This window comes from Apium graveolens, chromosome 3, assembly GCF_009905375.1.
Source record: "Apium graveolens cultivar Ventura chromosome 3, ASM990537v1, whole genome shotgun sequence".
NCBI lineage: Eukaryota > Viridiplantae > Streptophyta > Magnoliopsida > Apiales > Apiaceae > Apium > Apium graveolens.
The window spans coordinates 56,054,385-56,077,247 of record NC_133649.1 but is presented as its reverse complement, the minus strand read 5'-3'; the positions used below and the strand labels follow the sequence as shown (position 1 = coordinate 56,077,247).

General features: G+C 34.7%; 1 protein-coding gene across 2 annotated transcripts; it reads right to left on the bottom strand.

Annotated features, from left to right (window-relative positions):
• Positions 1-8,403: 8,403 nt before the first annotated feature.
• LOC141712303 (endoglucanase 19-like) lies at positions 8,404-11,790 on the bottom strand. Of its 2 annotated transcripts, XM_074515185.1 has the most exons (5): positions 11,625-11,790; positions 11,143-11,260; positions 10,460-10,510; positions 9,835-9,911; positions 8,404-9,127 (listed from the first exon to the last, which is right to left on the bottom strand). In XM_074515185.1, exons 2-5 carry the CDS (start codon positions 11,145-11,147, stop codon positions 8,991-8,993), a joined length of 270 nt encoding a protein of 89 aa, XP_074371286.1. In that variant the 5' UTR covers positions 11,148-11,260; positions 11,625-11,790; the 3' UTR covers positions 8,404-8,990. The 2 variants fall into 2 exon arrangements, with proteins under 2 accessions (XP_074371286.1, XP_074371285.1); XM_074515184.1 differs by lacking the exons at positions 11,143-11,260; positions 11,625-11,790 and adding an exon at positions 10,689-11,121.
• Positions 11,791-22,863: the final 11,073 nt, after the last annotated feature.

Below are 22,863 nucleotides of genomic sequence, written 5' to 3'. Positions count from 1 at the left end.
TAATTTAGATTTATAAAATAAACTTATTTAAAGTTTATAAGATAAATTATTTTAAGTTTATTAAATAATTTTTTTTAAAGTCCATTAAATAATTTATTTAATTTAACAATTAAACTTTGAGCTTCGCCAGTCCCCTGAGCTGTTGAGCTGTATACCCCGCGCACCTCTTCTCGTACTTTAACATATAAACGTTCAATCCAAGTACGTTCCTCAACTTAACAATTCTTCTATAAATAACATCCAGATTCCTTTCACGAGCTGTTGACGCGTAGTGCAACTGGCCTGGTTCACAGACGACTAACCCCGATTCAGGTCTTCGTATTATAGCCTTGATTTCATTGTTAAGCTTGCCTCAACTTTATTGCTTCAGACACTGATCGTCAATAAACAACTGTACTTTCACTGGAATCCTTTCTGGTACCTCTGTCTATACCTTGTCTTCAATTCTTCAGATTCCTATGCTTCGAACATTGTCTATCTTCAATCAATGCCAATACACTGAAATCTTCCGGTGGCACTTGTATACTGAATCTTCAATATTTTTGAAACCCTGATTGTCTTTAACCTTTGTTCTTCACTGAGGCATGATCATATTAATGAACTTCTTCCAGTGACCTGTAGACAAACTTCAGGCTTTCTTCTAATCTTCTGATTCATGTATTTGTCTTGTCTTCATTCTTCCTGATTTCTTGTGTAGACGTAGTATTATTAACCTGTCATGTTCTAGTGTTGTTATTGTGTTGAGTTATCACGTAACTGTTCATACAGCTACGCAGTCTCACCAACAGGTATCATGGAGCAAAATGTCCACCGAGGCACCATTATCTATAAGGACCCTCTTCACCGGGTTGTTCCCTATTATCGGCGTTATGACCAGCGGGTCATCATGAGGAAATTTCACACCCTCCAAGTCAGAATCATCAAATGCCACTGTCATTCCTGTCCTAGCCCTCTTCGGGGCATCCCCAACAATATGCATAACTTCTATAGTATATGCTTTCCTTGAGTTTTTGGATGAACTAGCAGCAGTTGGTCCTCCGAAAATTATATTTATCACAGGCCTTCGGGGTCGTGGTCCTCCAAAGATTGCATTTATCACCGGTCCCCTAGGCTGGGGATTTTTCCCCTGATCGTCTTGGTCCCTCCTATGATCATCAAAATTCTTTCTTCCGTTATTATTCCTATCTGCTCCATCTCCCGTGTACTTGCTCAACCTCCCTTTTTGAATGCGGAACTCTATTTCATCCTTCAATTGTCTACACTCATCGGTGTCATGGCCAACATCCTTTTGAAATCTGCAATATTTGCTCTTATCTAGTTTGGTAGGATCATTTTTCAGGGGCTTAGGCCAACGAACATCTCTATCCTTCTCAATTTCCATCAAGATCTAGCTTATATGAGCATTCAACTTAGCATATTCAGTAAACTTTTGCCCAGGTCCTCCCTTCTTCGGGGTTGAATCAGTGTTTTGCTCAGTTCTAGGATACTTGTCCTTAGCAATATATTCTAGGTCAGTCTTTCGCTTCTTGCCACCAGCGAGCTCGTTATTTACTACCGTCTTCCTCATGTTCTCCTCCACTTTGATGTACTTCCCAGACCTGTCTTAGAGCTGTAACATGCTTTCAGGGGGCGCTTGACTAGTGACATCTTGAAGAACTCGTCCCTAGTTCCCTGTTGCACTGCTATCTGTTAGGGTTTCGAGCACATAAACGCAACGAAAACAGTAATTAAAAACGTGAAAAATCAGAATTTTTGAAACCCAACGCAGGATCCATGTGAAAAATAGATATTTAATTCGTAGATCAGATTTTTTTACCTTAAGAAGCTTTACAAATTGGTTGACTAATGGAGATCCAAATCTTGTTCAATCACCACGCATCCTGCTCTCGCGATCTACGCTCTATCGGTATCCACACGAATGCTTGAACGCAAGGATTGAATGTGTACTAGCACAAACTCGTTTTTTCTTGCTCTCTCCATCTTCTCTCTTGGTGGCTAGGGTTTTTGTAAAAGTCTTCCATGCCCACCAAAAATCAGCCACACAAGAGATATTATATAGGGAGTAGAAAAACGAATTAAAACTCTTAACTAATTAGGAGTTATTATTAATTCGAAATTCCTATTTGTATTATAATTAAGTCTCACTTAATTATTTAACAAATAAATTTCATAATTAATATTAGTAAATTTGAATATCAATATTTATCTAATTAATTAAGTCATACTTAATAATATGAATAATTCGAATTACTTTAATATAATTTAAATCCAATTTAAATTAAATAATCCTTCAAGCATTCTTAGTGTGTGACCCTATAGGTCTTAGTGTGTGACCCTATAGGTTATTATTACGTTGACAACGAATTTTAAATCTAATTTAAAATCGTAAACAATGAGCGGCATCTAGTAATACATCATTGCTACCCAAGTAATAATAATTGAATCGGTGATCGATTAAACCTTTTGTGAATAATGTATAATGTAATATAATCCCTTTAACCAAATATTATAGATTAAACTAGAGGCATGTAATGTGTCATCCTAATTATAGTTTAATCCAAGTTTACTTGATCAATGAGTAGACTATCATATCAAATCAACATTTAAGTGTGGCCACGCATTTCATAGTCTAGCTCACACAAGAGGCCAATAATATCACTCCTAAAATAGGAGGGTTCAATCCCATCTAGATCATTCATATTTCTCATACGATTCATAATATACATAATATCCACTTTTATCATTATCCGGTCAAAGATAACTTTTAATGGAATCAATGTATATTAATTCTCGTATAGAAATATAATGACTTCAGGTCTAAGGACCATTACATCATTATCACTGTGAGAATTACTTATGACACAACAGACATGTAGAATCTCATATTGGGTCTGTCCAGCACCATGTACATATATATCTGCCTTTTTTTTTACTTTAGTATCATCATACCTATGATCAATGAGATGTGATCATCAGTCAACAAACACACCAGTTTTAATGTATTATTATTGTCCCTTAATAATAATACTCGACTATGGACCTTTAGGAATATTGATACTATTCTCATAATCTCATTTCTAAGTCACGTACTTAGAGATATAGAATTGCATATCATATTCCAAGGATATTTATTAATCTAACATTTATATCACAGTAAATTAAGAATTAATAAATTATAAATGGAATAATCGATGAAACATAAACATTAATAATCCTAATGTCTTAAACTAAAATAGCATAGTGTTGTCTCTAGGGAACAAACACTAACACTATCATGACTACTTTGTCATCAATGTATGGTACCTTCAAAGCTTCCTTGCTAAAATGATTCAGATAGTCTCTCAAAGACTCTTTTGCTCCCTGCACAATGCTCATGAGGGATGCTGAAGTTTTCTCATGTACTCTCCCACTGATGAATTGCTTAAAAAAAGCCTGACTTAGCTCTCTGAAGGATCCAATAGAATTCGGAGGCAAACGGTTGTACCATCTTTGAGCCATTCCCGACAAGGTTTGAGTAAAGGCTCGACACTTAATAGCGTCATTCACGGGCTGCAGCAACAATGCATTAGAGAATGTCCTGACATGATTAGCGGGGTCTCCAGTCCCATCATAAGCCTTGATGGTGGGCATCTTAAACTTTCTTGAGATATGGGCATTCATTATCTCTTCAGTAAAGGGTGGAGTGGGATCGTCAGGATCTCCTAGGGGTAGAAAATTACTTAGATCAGCCCTTGGGACAACAGCCCTTCTCTGCTGTGGACCATCCAGGTCTATGATTGGGGGAGAATTTCTCCTCCTTGGTGGTAGTGGGAGTCTGGGGGTCAGGTGCGCCTCCAGGTCGCGCTTCAGCCATTGAATCTCAGCCTCGTGAGCCCTAATTCTCTCCTGCACTTCTTGAGGATTCGTCTATCAGGTGCTCCTAGGACGCTGGCTACCATCAGGCATCAGCTCTTTTCCAGCACGCCTCCTTCGTGGGGCCACATCATCATTCGAAGATTCGGAGTCTCTCTCAATGTAAGGACCAGAGAATTTTTGATCCTCCAGGATAGGAGCCAAACCACGTATATATTGGGGTGTCTGCCCTTGTGCTTCACTCCGATTAGCATGTCCACTTTCTCCAACCTCGGGGTAAAGGGGCATCCCATAAGGGGGATTAGTGGTCACAACAGTTGATACTCATACCCAACGGGTCGAGAATTCACTGGTGTATGTAGCTGTTGATGTTGGGAATTCGTCCCTTGAGGAGCCAGGGGAATCGTCCCTTGTGGCTGAGGTTCAGTTACCCCTACCTAGGCTCCTCCTTGGGTGGCGGCATACGTCGAATGTGGAGGTATCTCCACTGTTGACGAAATCGTCTGGGTCGTCCCAGCTCGTGTTCCTTCAGGGGCGTTGTTTCCACTCCGTGTTCTTGTCATGGTTGTTGTTCAGTTTTCACAGACGGAGCCAAATGTTATGGATTAATAACTAGGGTATATTAATTATTATATTTATTACTAGGGTTCATGAGATTCAAGGCTCGTTTTGACTGCTCTTGTGTCTCGTGACTTGAAATGCCTTAACAAGTTGCCTACGTACCTTGCTGATTGCCAATGATCAAGTCAAAAAACGTTGTTCTGATTTGGTGGGGGTGAGACCCCTTATATAGGTGTTGGGAGCCCTTGAATTGGACTAGAGTTAGGGGACTTGGTGGGCAAGTATCTGAATTAGAATGGAATTTGGAGTCCTAGGAAGTAGGAAACTGATTCCTTATCCTATGGGATTTCTTGGAGGCCAATCCCCAAGGAATTGTATCCTGTTTGGACTTTATTATAAACTGATTTATACCTTATTAATTAATTACGAAATTAATTAATATTCAGGATTTTTGGACCTTTTCTAATGGGCTTAATTATCCGCCCAATTTTGATAACTAATGTAACATTAATTATGCAATCGGAGTTTATTTTACTCCCTATCAGAAACTCGTACACTAGCTCTCAATATATTAATTATAGTGTAGAGAATTGTAGTAAACTGAGTTTAAAAAAGACGTAAATAAAAGTTATTTAGTTATTTAATTATAATGAATTGAATTCGAGATGAAAGCAAAGAAATAAAAATTAGATAAATAAATTTTACATAATTGCAGAGAAACTCGAGTATGTAGTGAAATTTGTTAATTAAATTATAAAGTAAATATTAAATTTTGATATTTTTGATAATATAGTACTATTATTCATCGAGATTTTTCTTATTAATAATTATTACAGATTAATATTAGTATCAAACTTTAGCAATTATTTCTGACCATTTGCAAAGCACACTTAGAGTGCTATGTGCAAAATACGGAAAATGGCCCTAATGATTTAAAAAATAGAAAAATACATCAAATAATAAAATAACTAAAAATTGTAAAAACAATACAACAACTTATAGTGCATAATTTTTTAATAAAATATGTTATGAAAATTAACCGAAAATTATGAAGAAATGAATCAAGTACATATATATGACATAAATTATTTGAAAATTGTTTTTTAGTTTTTTTGAAGCAAAAACATTAATAATATTGTTATAATCAAAATTTCTAGAAAATTATTAAATTTTTAAAAGTAGAAAGTTATCTAAATTTAATAAATAATGCCTATAATTTTTTAATTTATATAACAGTAGGATAAATTTACATGAACCCGCTGTTATTTCATTTTATATTTATGAATAGATATAAATTAAAAATAAAGTAATTACGTAAAAATGAAAAAATAATAATATAATACCCAATATGTTTATCACTAAAAAAAATTAATGTTCATCAATTTAATTAATTAACTTTAATGAAGTCACTAAAATTAGTAATTAAAATTAGGAAAATGGTTGTTGTATAGGGACCACAGTCTTTTAATTGGAATGACCCCTGTATTTATATCAACAAACCGAATTAAAACACCCACATCAATTGCCAAGTTGTTATGTACAAATTTTTTTTACAAAATTCTATACACCTAGCACTCCTCTTGATTGAAGCCTGAGTTTATCTCGTGTTAAATAAGAGCACTTGTTACGATTTAGTTTTTTTGAAACCAAAAGCAAATTTCATGAAAATGATGAATCCAACAAAACAGCCTCTACCACCAAACAACAGGCAGGGAGTGTAATCTAATGTGTTACTCTATTTGCTTGATTCCTGACAAAATGAATGAAAGTTGCGACTAACACTTTAAGACTTGTTCTACATTGCTCGAGTACTTTCCCTATTTCGAGTAAATTATCCCCTCTCTTGTTGATTCCTTGGACCACCACAAGAGAATCTGACTCGAACTCGATCCTATTAGTATGCAGCTTTCGTTCCTTGATCCAAGAAAAGGCTTCACGAGGAGAGGGAAATGCAAGGTTTTACCTACTAAAAAAGTCCCTCTGTGATTTCTTAACACCATCACTGAGAAGGTAGCAGAGTCCCTGAAAAAAAGACGCATCTACATTAACTTTCAACATAACTTTAGGAGGGGGCTTCCATTTGTATTTCTGTTGCTGGCATTTGACCTGAGACCCCCCATTTCGTTTAATTCTTTCTCTTCTCCACTCCTCAATACAATAAAATATGTTATCCATTTCTACAGCAGTTGTCACTCTCTTATCGTCCCAAATTTATTATTGCTCCAAGTCCATATTTCCCATAAATCTGTACAAACTTTTAAGATCTCATCGTCATGAGCATCATTTAGTTTACTTAGCAGCCATTCATGGGCTCAATCAATATCAAGCATGTCATAAATCAGACCAACATGAGACCAGCATTGAGACGCAAAAGAACAAACAAAGAAAACAGGAAAAGTGTGCTCCTCATCAGCATTACACATCGGGCATGTGACAGGAAGGGATATACTTTTTGAACTCAGGCATTTATGCACTGGAATTGTGTTACGATAAAACCTCCGCATAAAGATCTTCATCTTGTGTGGTACCGCTAGCTTCTTTAACTGTACATGTAGCCTTCTTTAATAGAGTACGCTTCTATGGTGGAATCTGACCAGACCACCCTATCACGAACATCACGTTGAGAGATGGGAACTGACTTGATAACTTCTACATACTGAGGTAAACAATTAGCACTAACAAGATAGGTATTTCACTGCTTTAAATCAGTCATAATGTAAGTGGAGACTTTCTCATCTCTCTCTTCATAATCATGGTTAGAAAAATATTTTTTCACTCGAAACCATTGATCCTTTGTGGCCACAATATCCTCCCCATTACCTAGTACCCACCTGAAACTTTTCTTGAGTTCTTCCTTAGTTGTTACTATACCATGACAATCAAAACTCGGATTGTTACATTTTCTTACTCTCAGAAAATGAGTATTTAGGAAGTACTGTGCTTTAAAAACCCTCGACGCCAAAGACTGTAGGTTGTTCATAAAGTTCCAGCACTGCTTGCCCATAAGTGCGATATTAAAAACATAAAGGTTCCAAAAACCCAAGCCTCCTCTTGACTTAGCCACACTCATTTTACCCCACGATAGCCAATTCAAACATCTTCTTTCGCTAGTCTTAGACTGCCACCATTAGTTATTAAACATAATTTCCAGCTCTTTGCAAATATATTTCGGGAGTAGATCACATGACATGCTGTATGCAAGGATCGCTTGGGCAATGTTTTTTATTAAAACAGTTTTCCAGCTCTCGAGATCGGGTTTTTAAGCCAGCCTTGGATTCTTTTACTCGAGCTCTCTTTCAAATAGCCAAATACTCTTGTTTTTATCATCCTACTATGAAGGTAAGCCTAGTTAGTTTGTGTTGGTGATGTCATTGTGAACTCCAAGAATACCTATGATCTCAGCCTGCTTGTCCCTTCGAACATTGGCACTAAAATAGATTCCTGATTTTTGATAATTCACAGATTTCCCCGAGTGTTTCTCATAAGTCAATAAAACATTTTTCACAACAGTTTCCTCCTCTACAGTCCTTTGAAAGAACAGGAAGATGTCGTCAGCGAATAATAGATGAGAATAGTGGGATCTGAATGACTTATCTTACAACCGTGAATATCACTCATCGATACAGAATTATCAATAGCATTTGAGAGGCCTTCTACACACAAAAGAAACAGAGAAGGGAAAACGGGGTCCCTTGTTGTAAACCACGCTTAGTCCAACTAACGAGTCACTGAGACAAAACTGATAAAAAATGGTTTTGACACAAAGAAGCATCCATTCCATCCATTTATCAGAAAAATTCATTGCTTTCATTCTTTACTGTAAGAATTTCCGACTCACTCAGATCATAGGCCTTAATGATATCGAGTTTAAGAGCTACTTCTCCTACAAGCCCTCTATTCTTCAATCGCGTATAATGGATCATTTCGAATGCAATGAGTACATTATCTGTTATGCTTCTCCCCTTGACAAAGGCTGATTGATTTTCTGATATCACATCAGGAAGCACAACTTTAATTCCAATTGCCAATACTTTTGCTAAAATCTTATACGAGACATTACAAAGAACTATTGGTCTAAGATCTCTCATTTTTTTGCATTTTCTTTTTTGCTTATAGGTACTACGCTTGTTATATTAAGTTCACTAGACGTATCTAGACAGCTTTTACAGTACTAGTACACCTCCTGCCCCATTAGTATCCAGAAAGTCTGAAAGAATGCAGGATTTTAGCCATATGGTCCCGACGCTTTGTTGGGATGTATTTGCTTAACTGCTGCAGAAAACTCCTCAAATTTTGGATCCCCTTTCAGAATCAAATTTTATTCATCCGTTATTTTTCGCTAACTGTCAATTTCACCCATGTCTTCCTTAGAGAAGTAGTTAAACACACATCCCTACATATTTCTTAACACACACACCATTGTCATCAATCAAATGATCAATATGATTTGATTTTCTCCTGGATATGAGGCAGTAGAATGGAAAAAGTGTATATTCTCATCACCATCGGCCAACCAAAACAATTTAGCTCTTTGCTTTCAATAGGATTATTCCTGAGATTACAATAAATTGTGACTGTCAGAAAATTAGGCCTCCTGGAGTTTTCTGAACATTGCGGCTACCCTTTCCAAGACATGAACACATGAAAAACTCTGCCTTCTCTTGATACTTGCCAAAAACTGATGCATGATGTCCACCTTTTCCTCCCATCAAAACTGCATATAAGAAATTAATCACGTAATCTAACAACGAAGATTAGTTATATACAATGGCCACTCTTAAAAACCATGTATGTTTAGGTTTCAGTGAGTTAGGTGTAACAGTACAAGGCATGTCATGTTTGAATTACGGGTGAGGATACATTCCCCTAAAAATTTGAGCAACGTGAAAAAAATCATAATCGAGTAAAGCATGTATAATCCTATAAAAGATGTAACTAAGGGGCGCTAAACTCCTAATATCGTCCAGGATAATCAATTGGAAGGGAAAAGGACATGTTACGGAAGAGGGCCAGTTTTATGAAGCAATCAGAGTGATGAAATGCTTATGAACAATGTTAAAAGTATCAACTACAGCCGCACGAGCAGTTAATAAAGTTAGTTTGAACATGAAGATTATGTGATCACCTGGTTTTCGTTTTATGTTATTACAACTTTGAATATTGGAGTAATTTATCTAGAAAATCTTCAGAACCAGCCCCGATTATACTTTAAAGAAAATAAGAGCATGAACATAATTATAATTATATATTTTTACAAATCAAACAGGTTACCTGGCCATTGTATTGATTAAAGGTTTGTAAACATTATAATTGTTTATAACTGATCCAAAAAACCAATAAAAACTCCATGATCTTATATTTTATTCTAACACAGTAAACACGATCATATTTCAGCACATAGCAAGTGAATGCATCAAGTACCTGACACTCCTCCTACAGGATCGATATGAACATTCATACCACCAAGCACAATTTCCAATTTCCTCCAGCCAGGATACCTGATAAGCAACAAAAAAATTATTTACAAATACAATCAACAAGGATCATATCCAGATTACAAACTGACATTAGTCCTTATTAATAGTGATGTTTATGCATAAATGTATGATTTTTATTAAGTAAATAGTGAGTTGCTTCAAGTCTTGAATATTAGTACAAAAAAGATTGAATTAATTACATTCATAAGCAAATAAATTAAAAGAAATAATGGTAATAGAGAAAGATTATCATCAAGAACAATATCCATATAAAGATTCATATGTGTATATAGAACATACCCTTTTGGGTTGTGAATAAATCAGTGGTCTTGAGAGATAATAAAGTTAGAGCTTGAAAATGGACCCTTTTGTAATTCAAGGCACACAAAAAAGGCACAAATATTTAGCAAGGAAAAGAGATGCTTACATACATTTGAGAGAGAAAAAACACTTGAATCAAATTATCAAATTAAAGAAGAGAAGATGAAAGGATGATTATAAAATTATCAGAGATCCCTGAGAAAAGAAATAGTACATGTTAAAACTGAAAAGAGAAACAATCAAACTACCTCATTTCAGTTCCATGTCCAAGCTGACCATATTGTGGAAGACCAGCAGCTCTACCAAAGAAAGATATAATGTCAGTGTGTATAATTTGAGCATATATGTTTTAACTTCTATAATTTAGTACTTGAAAATAGGGACTATACATTAGATGTAAATAAAAATCCAGATACCACTACAACTATATTATCTTAATTCCTAGCATGTATGAATAATAATATTTTTATATCTTACTGTAAAATCACCCCCACAAGTAGCAACATCACCCCCACAAGTAGCAACATCTACATCAGATACTTGACACCAAACTGGAGATAATTTAAACTATGCAAAGTAATATTTTATAATCAAAATCAATTTAAATATATTAATTACTGATAGGGTAGAAATATAATATACATAATTAATCCAATGTAGATGATTTATTCAGGAAAAACATTGCACTAAGAAAGGCCTCTTCTTTATGTAATAGCTTTCAAATTGAGCCTGATTCAAGTCCTGTTCATTTTTTCTTACCGCATCTAGTTTTATGTTTCCAAACAAACCGTTAGAGGTTCGGTATTTACATCAAACACGACAGATATATAAAAGTAAAGGAACTACAAATATGTTAACGGGTATATAAAGCTTTGTAATCAAGATGAAACCCCAAATATTGTTGTCTAAGACACTTGCATATGACACATACTCCATAAATAGCAAATAGGAAGTGCCACACTCCCACTATTCAAGAAGTTGCTTGTGCCTGCAATATCACCAGAGTGCTCCCCATATGGAGCATCAAACATGTGAATCTCAGGTCGTCTCTGCAATCATCATAAACAACTCAGATTCTTAAAAATTTGTTAATGGTTACAAACGTAAAACTATAATCTCAGCAGAACCACTGAGATGGCCATAGTATACAGCTGCTTGTTGCACTCTGTTTACCAAACAACAAATATACACCAAATATCAACATTTGACCAAAGATTATTTGATGGTAATTATTTTTTGATAATGAAAAACTTTTTAAATAAAAAATTATACCAATCTGGATGATGAGTTATGACCAACTAATCAAAAAATAAGGGTTAAAATTAACTTTTTAAATCTAACTAAAATTAACTAATTAAAAAATTAGGGTTTGAAATTGAAATCCCCAATTTAAAAATTAGGGTTTAAACTTACCCAATTCAAACTTTGACCTCTGACTTGAGCTTTAAACTCTGATTTGAGCTTTAAGTTCTCAACTATTAAATCGTTAACCTCCAACTTGAGCTTACTTCCCATCTTGAACAACCTCCGAATTTTTTAAAGTTTGATGAGACAGCAAAGAGAGTAGTTGAGTAGAGAGAGAGAAAGATGTTCTTCACTCGAGTAGAGAGAGAGGAGATAGTTTTTAGTTTATTTGATTTCATGTTTTTATATTTTAAGAGATGAGAGTATGTGAATGTGTTTTAATTTTTAATTTATTTAAATCTCAAGTATAAAGTTAAAAGGGGTGAAAGATCAAGATTTTGAAATTTTGCTAAAGGTAAAAAATGAGATGGGGGAATTTTAAGAGGGAATAAATTATTTGGCTAGGGAAACATGGGAGGCTTGCTGGATCGTTTTTCAAAAACTGACTTATTACATCGGTTGGGATAAAAAAAATCGATGTCTATCTTAAACAAAGACATCGGTTGGGAAAAACTGATGTAAAAAGAACTTCTTACATTGGTGCCAAGAGTAGCCGATGTCTAAGAGACGATATCTATTCTATTTTTTCTAATAATGTAATAATACTTAGATTTAGATTTATTATGTATTTACAACTTTTAGACTTTTAAAAGTGTCTAGTTTATTGAACTGGTCTGTATTATTTAATTTAGTTGCATTGCTGCTATGGTGATGACTTGACATAATCATTAATTGAACGTGTTTAAGTATAATCCTACTTGTATAATGTGTATTGCATTGATATATATTTTTTTGAACTTGGTTTCTCTGATATAGATAATAACCACTATAGGTCTACCAGGATATTAAAGGTTAAAGGATTCTCTGATCCTCCTTTTTATTATTGGTTTCAATTATTAGTATGTCATCAGTCAGCATTATTAGTATGTCACCATTTCTATTTAAACCACTGCAGCTTGGGCACTGCTACTATACCATTCTGCAGTGTTATTTTTAACAAATTATATTCTACCACTGTTACATATATCTAAGCTATCAAATATTTTTTGTACAATTGCATAATCATCGGATGGTATCACTCAATAAAGACCTATAATAAAAAGTGTTTAATTATATTAAACTTAGTTTGATTTTAAATCCGAAACCATACAATCTCAAACCGTAACTAAAAATCGTAACCACGCCGATGGTGTCCGTTTGGTTTTTGTTTTTTATTTCAGAAAGTGAATGATTATGGTTACGGTTAGGTTTTCGATCGAAATCGCACCAAATCGAACCACGCTCATCCATAGTCTCCCCCACGAGTCACTATTTGATTTTATCCCTACCATTTTTAGTCAATCAGTCACCGTCGCTTTCCTCCCTCGGTCATTTGCTTTTACTACCACCACCGCCTCTATGCGGCGGAGCACGAAGCCAATTTCCCCACTCTCTAGTAATAGTTGCCGCATTCCTAACCAATTTCTTCTTACAGAAACGTCCAGTATGTGATAATAATCCACAAAAGAAACATTAGTCTCCAAATTTCTTGTACTTGTATTACACCACCTTTTCTAGTAGGTTGTGTATTGGAATCCAAAATCAAAATGTATCAAAGAGACTTTTGTGGGACCCTCACTGTACTTGATCATATTCAACACCAGAACTGCATTATCAAAAGACCACAGACCTCCCTTCACCACCCACCTCATATCAACAGTATGGTAGAATTGGAATAAGAATAGGTCAGGTTTTAGATCTTTGATTATAATTCCCATGGCCAGATGTCTGCCATTTTAGTTGATAAGTGGCATTTTATACCACTTAGAGCGTCTCATAACGGCTTGAATTGGTGTCTTGAACTCAAGTATTTTGTGTATTTGACGCGTTTTCTAGTGTTTTTGCATTTCAGGGTATAACTTGCTTAGATAGGTGGTTTTCATCAAATAAAGCTTAAGGAAGTGCTTGGAATCAGTCTAGGGGTGATGAGCGAAGAAATCAGCAAAAATAGGAGCAAAATAAAGTATTTTCTAGAAGGGTAGCACGTGACCGCGTGCCAGGAGCAGGTGACCGCGTGCCAGCAAGCGGCCGCGTGGAGACAGCAGGCGACCCGTGCGGAATTTCAGAATCTGGATTTTATTAATTCAAGTACAATTGGGCTTCTGTTGGCACTGGTTCTCTTAGGCTATTATATAAACCTTATGGGAAGACGTTTTCATCATCAAGAGCAAGGGCAAGAAGATTGAGAAGACCATTTTAGCACGCAACAACCAAGAAGAGGAAGCATACATTTATCTTGTGATTCTTTTAATTCGTTGTAACAGTGGATGCTAGTTTTCTTTATGCTTTGAACCTTAATACTCTTGTGACGTACTTCATTATTTATTATGTATTTTTATTAGCCTTATATCGTTGTGTTATTATCATGCTTTTATATGAACTCATGGTGACGATGAGTTCTATTATGGGCTAATCGTGATCATGGGATTTTAGCGGATTTACTATGGAATTCTTTAGTTAATTGTTTAATACCTTGGTATGTGGCGATTGTATGATATCTAGTATAGGTTGTGCTTATTCGTCTTATAAGCATCGCGAACATGTAAGATAGCATGTTAATCTCTTGTGAAGCGACAGTGAATCTTGAGATTTAGAACTTGTCATGCTAGCATAGGTTCATGTATTGTATGCATGATTAGTGGGTAACTCTAACCGTTTTACTTTCCCCGTGTAATCATCATGAATAACTTGCGCTTAAATCATTATGTTGTCAAATTCTGTAGACATATAGGGTCTCAACATAATTGAAGCCTATTCAACTTCTATCTTAATTGTGGATGCTTGGTAGAATGGTATTCGTACAACGAAAGTTGGCATTTATCAGTTTCGTGTTGTTCGATTAATATCATCACTATTACATGCTAAGGTTAATAACAATAACTATTGAATGAAGTAGTAATGAACTTAGGATCTCATGTGTGATTAATATTGTTAATTCAAGTGTTTAATTCTCGTAGTAATTATTAGTTTACCAACATTAATTGTTATTGCACTACTAGAAATATGGGATCAGACATCGGTTTAGAACCGATGTTAAAAAAATTTGAACCGATGTCTTCGCGTGTGATGTTAAATGTCATCAGCCTTTGACATCGGTTAACAACCAATGTCTATTACAGTGTTATACATCGATTTTAAGATTAAATGTGATGTCTTTGCAACAAATTTCAGCTTATATTACACTATTTTTAGGTGAATATGAGTATATTATGAGGTATTTATCCATTAAAATGAGAAATCTATAAGCTCTAAAAGTCATTTATTAAAATTCTTTTGAACAAACCGATGTGAAATGCTAGATCAGACATTGGTTAGATTAGTTGCCCGATGTGAAATGTTTGATCAGACATCGGTTATATTAGCCCCCCGATGTGAAATGATGGATAAGACACGGGTGTTCTTCATGAAATCGATGTTAAATCTTTTTATTTAACATCAGCCAATTTCTCTAACCGATGTTATTTGACTTAATATAGATTGAGTTTCTTTTCGGAACCGATGTCAAATGACTATTTCACATCATTTTTTTAGTTCTTTTTCATTTAATATTATTTTACCTGATGTCTTTTGTACATTTTTTACATCGATTTACATTAATCATTATGATGTTAATATTCTGTAAATTGCATGCCATCCTGGTACTATTTACAGCCACAGGGAACCAATTGCATCTACAACCAAAAAAACAAAACAATGTTAACATCCCAATAAAAAACATCCAAAAACATCCAATAGAAACATAAATATAAATTGATAGAAAATTTCTTAACATTCACTACAACAAACTCAATTCGTACATATATTCAATTCTAAAATAAACATCCCAACCAAAAATAATAAAACCCAAATTCCCTAGTTATTACATCCGACATTATAAAAATCTCTAATGCTTGTAAGTACCACTAACTGCATCATGATGTTGTGCAATTGCCAAAGTATCAGCCAAAACTGTCAGTTGTAGGCAGCCTGCTTGACTTCTTCCCTTAAAATGCTATAACAGTGAGTATGTGTGTGTGTGTGTATAGATTCGTTGGCTTCTAATCCAACCTGTGACAGTAAGAGTGGCGGTCACAGCAGATTTGTTTTATTAATTTTCATAAAAGATAGATTAAGAAGAATTATAATTACCTCTAATCAAATGCATAAGGATCAGCTGCATATGGATTCAGAGATCCTTCTGAGAACAGATCACCTATAAGAAACAGTGAACAAATCAACAGGGAACAAATCTTGCTAGAATGTCCAAACATACAGCTTCTGTTTGGAGGAAATGCTGAAGATAACCAATCACAACTGTATAGCATTTAAAACTACAAAACTAACACAATACATTTTATAATTTGCATTTTCGAAGTTCAAGGATGATAATTCCCCCAAGACGAATCCTCCAACTTGAGAAGTAATTGGCTGTCTAAGAGATTTTAGTGACTGTTGGCTCTATGCAACATTATTCTGTGAGAGTTGCTTTAGTATCTGCTGAGGCAAAGATTTCGGCTTTCAAAAATGGTGTCTGCATATTCTCTTATCATGGGAACTGACATAAGTGAAAGAATCATATATTTACGGGAAGGAGCATACCTACTTGCACAGATATGATAACTTCAGCTCAATATTTGCCAACGTCATCTTAGCTCCTGCTTTATGCGGATCTCATTTGGCACACCAGATATGATTGGCTGGAAATTCAAGCATACATAATGTTAGGTCACACACACTGTAGAGGGGGTGAATACAGTGTATAATACAATCAAATCGAACTTTAATATCTTAAGTAATAGAAAACAAACTTTATTGAAACAATAAACTCTGTTACAATATGGAACTGTTACCTCTCAGTGATGAACAAATATCACGAGAGCTGCTAGGGTTACAATGAATAATCTTCTCGAATATGATAACACTTATAGTGTAAACCCTATGTCTGTGTTTATATACTACACAGTTACAAGATAATCGCTAATTGATATGGAATATAATTCTGCTTCCTAAAATATATCAATCAGATATCTTTTCTTCCAAGTATTCTATTCTTCATAGAATTCCTTCTTCATGCATATCTCTTCTTATGTTTATCTCGAACTTCTTTCCTTTAATCAGCTACTGTCCTTATCTGAACGTCCTTCAGCACTTAAGTTCTGATATCCATCTTCTGATGATTATCTCCTGATAATATAAGTACTGATATCCTTAAGTCCTGACTTCCAGTATAAGTATTGATTCCCAGTTAAGTACTGATTTGTCCTGTTAAGTAAGATCTGAAAACTAAACATAAATCATATTAGCCATGACATTATCAAATATATCTAACAATCTCCCCCAACTTATAAATTAACATAATATACAAGTTTAACAGATATTTGATGATGTCAAAAACATTAAGTACAAATGCATGAGAATTAGACTAGATAACTACAACTTACAGTCCTTAAAGCTTTACCAATATTTAACTTCTGATAACAACTTCAGTCTGTACAAATATCAGAATTTAAGCAGTTGTAGATCTTTGACTTGGCTTCATCTTCTGATCTCTCTAATGTTAGGAGTTGTTCTGAGATAGTTCTTCAACAAACATCTCTCAGCATATCTAAGTTCATCAATCATTCTCCTTTTGGCATCTTTAAGCTCTGCAGTATCTTCACCAATTTGAAAAATTGCAGCCCTGAGATCATTAATCTTTGCTTTTCTTATATCCTGATCCAGTCTGATCAAATAAGCTTTATCAGACTCAAGATTGAATTCCACAGCCCTGTACCCTAGAAAGGTAGTTATAATTTGAGCAGAATTGGGCTTCATTTCAACTATATCACCCTTGTGATCTCTGTACTTTGGAACAGATGTGCTGTCAGACTTAACAGAATAAAGTCTTTTCTGTCTCTGAATCTGATCCTTCAAATAGTTTGCAGCAGTTCCTGTCAATCTGTCATCCACTTGAAGTAAGAATAGTACATGCTCCAATTCTTCAAAATACTTCAATGGAATGGCATTTTGCCTTATATGATAAACCCTACCATCTGTCATGAAATACAACAAGATGTATTCTTTCAAGTAGGTATGATAAACCATTTGTATAGATTCCAGTTGATTCAATCTCTCAGGAGTTGCTCCAATACCTGGTTCACTCAAGGAAGTTGGATCATTGGTAGTGTTATGAAAGGAATATGTCCTAAGTCCAATCATGTATTAGGATTTAGGAATAACTTTTATGTAATCTGTTTTGATTTCATTGATATTAATAAAGACTTGTTTTGTTTTTATTACGGGCTTTATCTATTTAAGTGTTTAAATAAGATATACCATAGTTTAGAGTAAAGCTTTTTATGGATTATGATGAGATCATAATAGTGAGACCTAAAAAGATGATAACTCTAAACTTAAATAGTTCCTGGTCATAGGATTACTAACTGGTAATTAATAATCCGCAAAGATCGGTACATACTATGCTTGCTTCATTATGAAGGATGTCTGTTCTCATAGACATTTGTGTGGTGACACTATAGCTAGTATGTAGGTGCTTATTATAGAATAAGTTCACTGAACATGACTCGCCCAGCTGAATAACTGATGGAGTTCACTCACGTGTCAGCAGTTGTTCGCTTAGTGATAGTTGTACAAGTATCCTTAGACTTGAGGTTATCATAGTCATCTTGTGTACACTGAACTATGCTTTGGTTTAGTTCTTAGTTTTCAGGGACAATTATTAGGGCTCTTCTAGGTATAGGAATTTGTACACGAAGATAGTGTATGATCAATAAAGGATCTACCCCTTCCAGTGAAGGAAGCGAATGTTCAAGGCTGATCCACTTATGCTAGTTCAGGAATCTCTGGCCAGAGTGAATGAAATTAGAAAGGAGTTTCTAATTTGCATAGAACTACGCATAGTAAATGGTAAGCAAAGTGATTGAATTAGATATGCTTGACACGAGATCCATGCCTTGTATTTAATCGGGACATTGTAGGGTAGAAGGAGTTTATTGTACGGTAACTATTCACTGACAGGTTCTTGTTATTCTAAGTAGTGAATTCATATTATCCGGATAGTCGCGATATGTTGAGAAACATCACTCACGATGTAGAATAAATGTGATTAATTAATTAATCATATTTAATAAATTAGAGAATTTATATAAATAATGATAAAATAGTTTTATTATTATTTATTTCTACTACCGGCTTAATATTGAACCTACAGGGTCACACCATAAAAAGAGAATGATTTATTGGTGGAGGAATTAATTAATAATGGCTAATAATTATTTATTTGTGAAATAAATAATTAATTGGCAAATTTAATAATTGATTAAATGAGATTTAATTGATTATAAATTAATTAAGAAAAGTTCTTAATATTATTAATTAAGGATTTAATTTTTGGAAATTAAATCAAGAGAGAGAATTATTTCTAAAGTGTTTAGAAAAAGGATTAATGATTAAAAGGTGTTTTAATTATTAATGAGAATAATAAATGAGATAATAATAATAATATTTATGGGAAAATTTCAGCTGAAAATTTTGCCTATAAATACACTATTATAGACCCTATTTTATTCTAACCCCAGAAACCCAAAAGTTTTAGAAAACCAAATTCTCTCCACCTCCTCCTCCTCCTAAAAGTCATTTTCTTGGTGGATACCGGTGGAGTGCTTCACACTTGAGGAGCAACTGCTAAGGATCTCTGATCGTTGTCTCCGAATTAATTTTAAAAGGTTAGATTCGATCCCTCGAATTTTTATTCACGATTTATATGCTTTTATTTGGATTTTGTATGTGTAAAAGTATTTTTCCATTCCCCGCTGCGTTAAAAATCTAACAATGGTATCAGAGCATAGGTTGTATGCATATAGATCTGTGGTAAAAATTTCAGAATTTTATGTGCTTGTATGAATTAATTATGATTTTTACAAGTTATATTATGGATTACTTTTGTTTGATGAGAAATCGTTTCTCAGAATAATTTTGAATGTTGATCTGGGTTCTACAAGTGTTGTAGATCGTCTGGGTATTTTTTTCATAATTTTATGATGTATAGATTTTTTATTATGAATTTTTGAAGTTATTATAATTAAATTCGTAATTAAATAAAGATATATGTATATATATGAATTGCATGTATGTATATATATTAGTACTGTCTGTGTTATCTACTACCTGTTTGTTGTTGCACGGAAACAAAAGAGAAGCACAAACAGACATGGCAGAAGAGATGTCAGACACGGCAGGAACAGGCAAGGCGGCGCCAAGAACAGGCGCGTGTGGCGCACGCGCGCGGGAAGGCCTGTTGCGCATTTGTAGAATGCGTTACACCCTGTATTGGCTGAAAAGGGGTGTAACGCATCACCAGAATGCGTTACAGGTCCTGTAACGCGTTCCTGTAATGCGTTACAGACCTGCTGTTGATTTTAAAATTAATTTTCTGGGAGTTTCATAACTCCGTTTTGGGCGTGCAATATACCGTTGGATTTGTTTTTCCGAGACGGATCTAATGGAGTGATCAATTTTAGTTTATATAAAAGTTTTGAACTGTTTATATTCCATGAAGTGTTTTAAAGCTGTTTTTGATCGTTTGAATTGCTTTTAAATGCTTCATGTGATACATAGAGATGTATAATGCTTAGACTAATGTGCTAGATGATGTAACATGCCTACCTTGATGTTTATTCATGTTGATATATGTGATATATGCTTAGTTTATCATGCGATGATAGATTTAGGTGAACTTAAATAAACATAAGGCGTTTGTTAGACAACCTAGTATAGTGAAATTGTTTCATAACCTTAAGAATAATATTATGAATACAATCATGAGATTCTTGTGTTTGTGAAACATGTAATTGAATATGAATTTTCGATATGAGAGAAAGGATGATTCTGTCAACAACAGATTTCTATCTGTAAGAAAGGGTTATTAAGTGACGCCTCTTGACAATGCTCCACCCGATCTGGGAATCATCTGATTATTGATTATTGATTTGAAATATTTAATTTAAAAGGAAGAATTTCTTTATAATATGATTATGATTGTAACGTAATATAATCCCTCTAAAATTAAATAATATCAAGTAGTAATTGGCCAATGACACAACGGGCTTGTGTCGGTCATAGCCTTCCAACATGGTAGAAAGTAGTTCTTATTTTTGAATCATTGTCGTTTCGTGCCACAGCCGAGGGCTTTGATTTCGAAATAAGAAATACTTGTCTATTACATACAGATGTGTACATTGAATAAGAATCTAAAGGTCGTTACGTGCCACAGCCGTGGGCTTTTGGGGACTGATTCAATTGTACGGAATGTTGGGTTAGACTTGACTTAGAATATTGAGTTTGTCGTGCCACAGCCGTGACTCAATTATTCAAGAGGCTAAAGTTTGATTAGGGAATAACATGAGATGTAATTGACAAGAGTTGTGTAATAACCCCAATTTTTGAGAAATTTTGAAACCCTTATGAATAGTGTTTTTGCTGAACGAGAAAACTTTTCATGCCACGCTATGTAGGGGTTCTGTTATGGATATTCTGGGATATTATTAGTACTCTATGAAGTATATAAGTGTATGTAAAGATCGTCAGAATCCAATTCCGAACACTTTGGTTTTTCCCGGAAATCCACAAGATACGGAGAGAATTGAGTATAAGGTAACAGGATAAAAATGATTTAAATTAAAGGATTATAATAGAGGATCATAAAAAGGAATATAATGTATTGAGCAAGGTTAAAGGAACCTAAGTAATAAGATCCCGGGTATGATCCTTCAAACGATAAACGAGAACGAAAGTTAAGTGAACCGTAAAACAAATAAGTGACCAAGAGACAAGCTTGTACAAGAAGCCAGGGATTGTGACATCATCAAACCACAAGGTGTGGACAAGTGGGAGCATAATGACATGTGCAAGGTGACACAAGCATGACATAGAAGGGAAGGAAGTGTGGTTGAATTATAACCACACAAAATCAAGGTTAATTAAGTCATTAACCAAAAACAACACAAAAATCAACCAACCAAGCAAATCATTTCATTTTCAACAAACAAAACACAAAAATATCTTTCTTCCCAAGCTAGCTCTCGGCCCATTTCTTAAAATTTGAAGATCCAAGCTCCACCACTTACTATTTAGCAAGGTAATTATCTAAGCTTCCCCATGGATAGTTACATACTTCCTATAAGTTTAAGCTTCTAATTCCAAGCCAATCTTTTTCTATAAATCAAGGAAGAAGATGGTGAATAGTAACCTTCAAGAAATAACTTTAGTTTTCTTGAATTTTTATGAAAGATTAAGGTTATACAAGCAAGGATCAAGGTTCTTTAGGCATTCAAAGCTCTTATGTTGTGTTAAAAAGCTTCAAGGAAGGTATAATCTCTTAACCAATCTTTGTTATTGAATGTTAAGAGCATAATATGAGTATTTTAGTTCATGAGAGGCTTGATGGTTGTGTATGTAGAGATTAGTGAGTTTTGGGATGTTGTTGGATTGGTAAATGTTGTTGTTTTGATTAAAAGAACTTAAGTATGGTTAAAGTTAAGCTTAGGCATAAGTATGAATGTTAAACTTGAATTGGTTGGGGCTGTTATGATGTGTTTTGGATGGATGTTGGTTGTATGATTGATTTGAGGTTGAATTGTGATGGTTTTTGAATGGTTTAAATTTGGGAAATCGCGTAAACATAGCCGTCGTAACGTCCGATTTTCTTTAGACTGTTTTTGTGCATAACATTAGGACCCGAGAACCCCCTGCTAGATTATGACCACTGCCATGTTTAGATAGCTCATGTTACGAGCTTCGTTTTGATATGTAGTTCGTTCGATTCCGATGCACGGTTTAGGAGAAACGACCGTTTCAAGTAACGGCGTTTCGCGAACGAAACTTTTTCCCTCGCCTTACTTTGAAACATAGGTTAAAGACCAAAAAGGGTTAATTAATGTATGAAACATTTATGGTAAGTGTGTTAGGCAGTTGGTAAGACACTCGCGAAGGAATCGCTTTAAACTCGTAAAGGTTAAATTATTAAAAATGGTGGAGCCGAGGGTACCCGAGTGACTTAAGTGAATCAGTGAGCGCAAAACGAGCGTTAGAGTCTAAGTTAGTTAAAGTATAGATTTACAAGTGACTTTGGTTTAATTCCAACTTACTTGTTGCTTATAGGTTACCAGACTCGTCCCGAGCCATTCGTAACCCCCAGTCGCTCAGGCAAGTTTTCTACCCGTTATACTGTTGC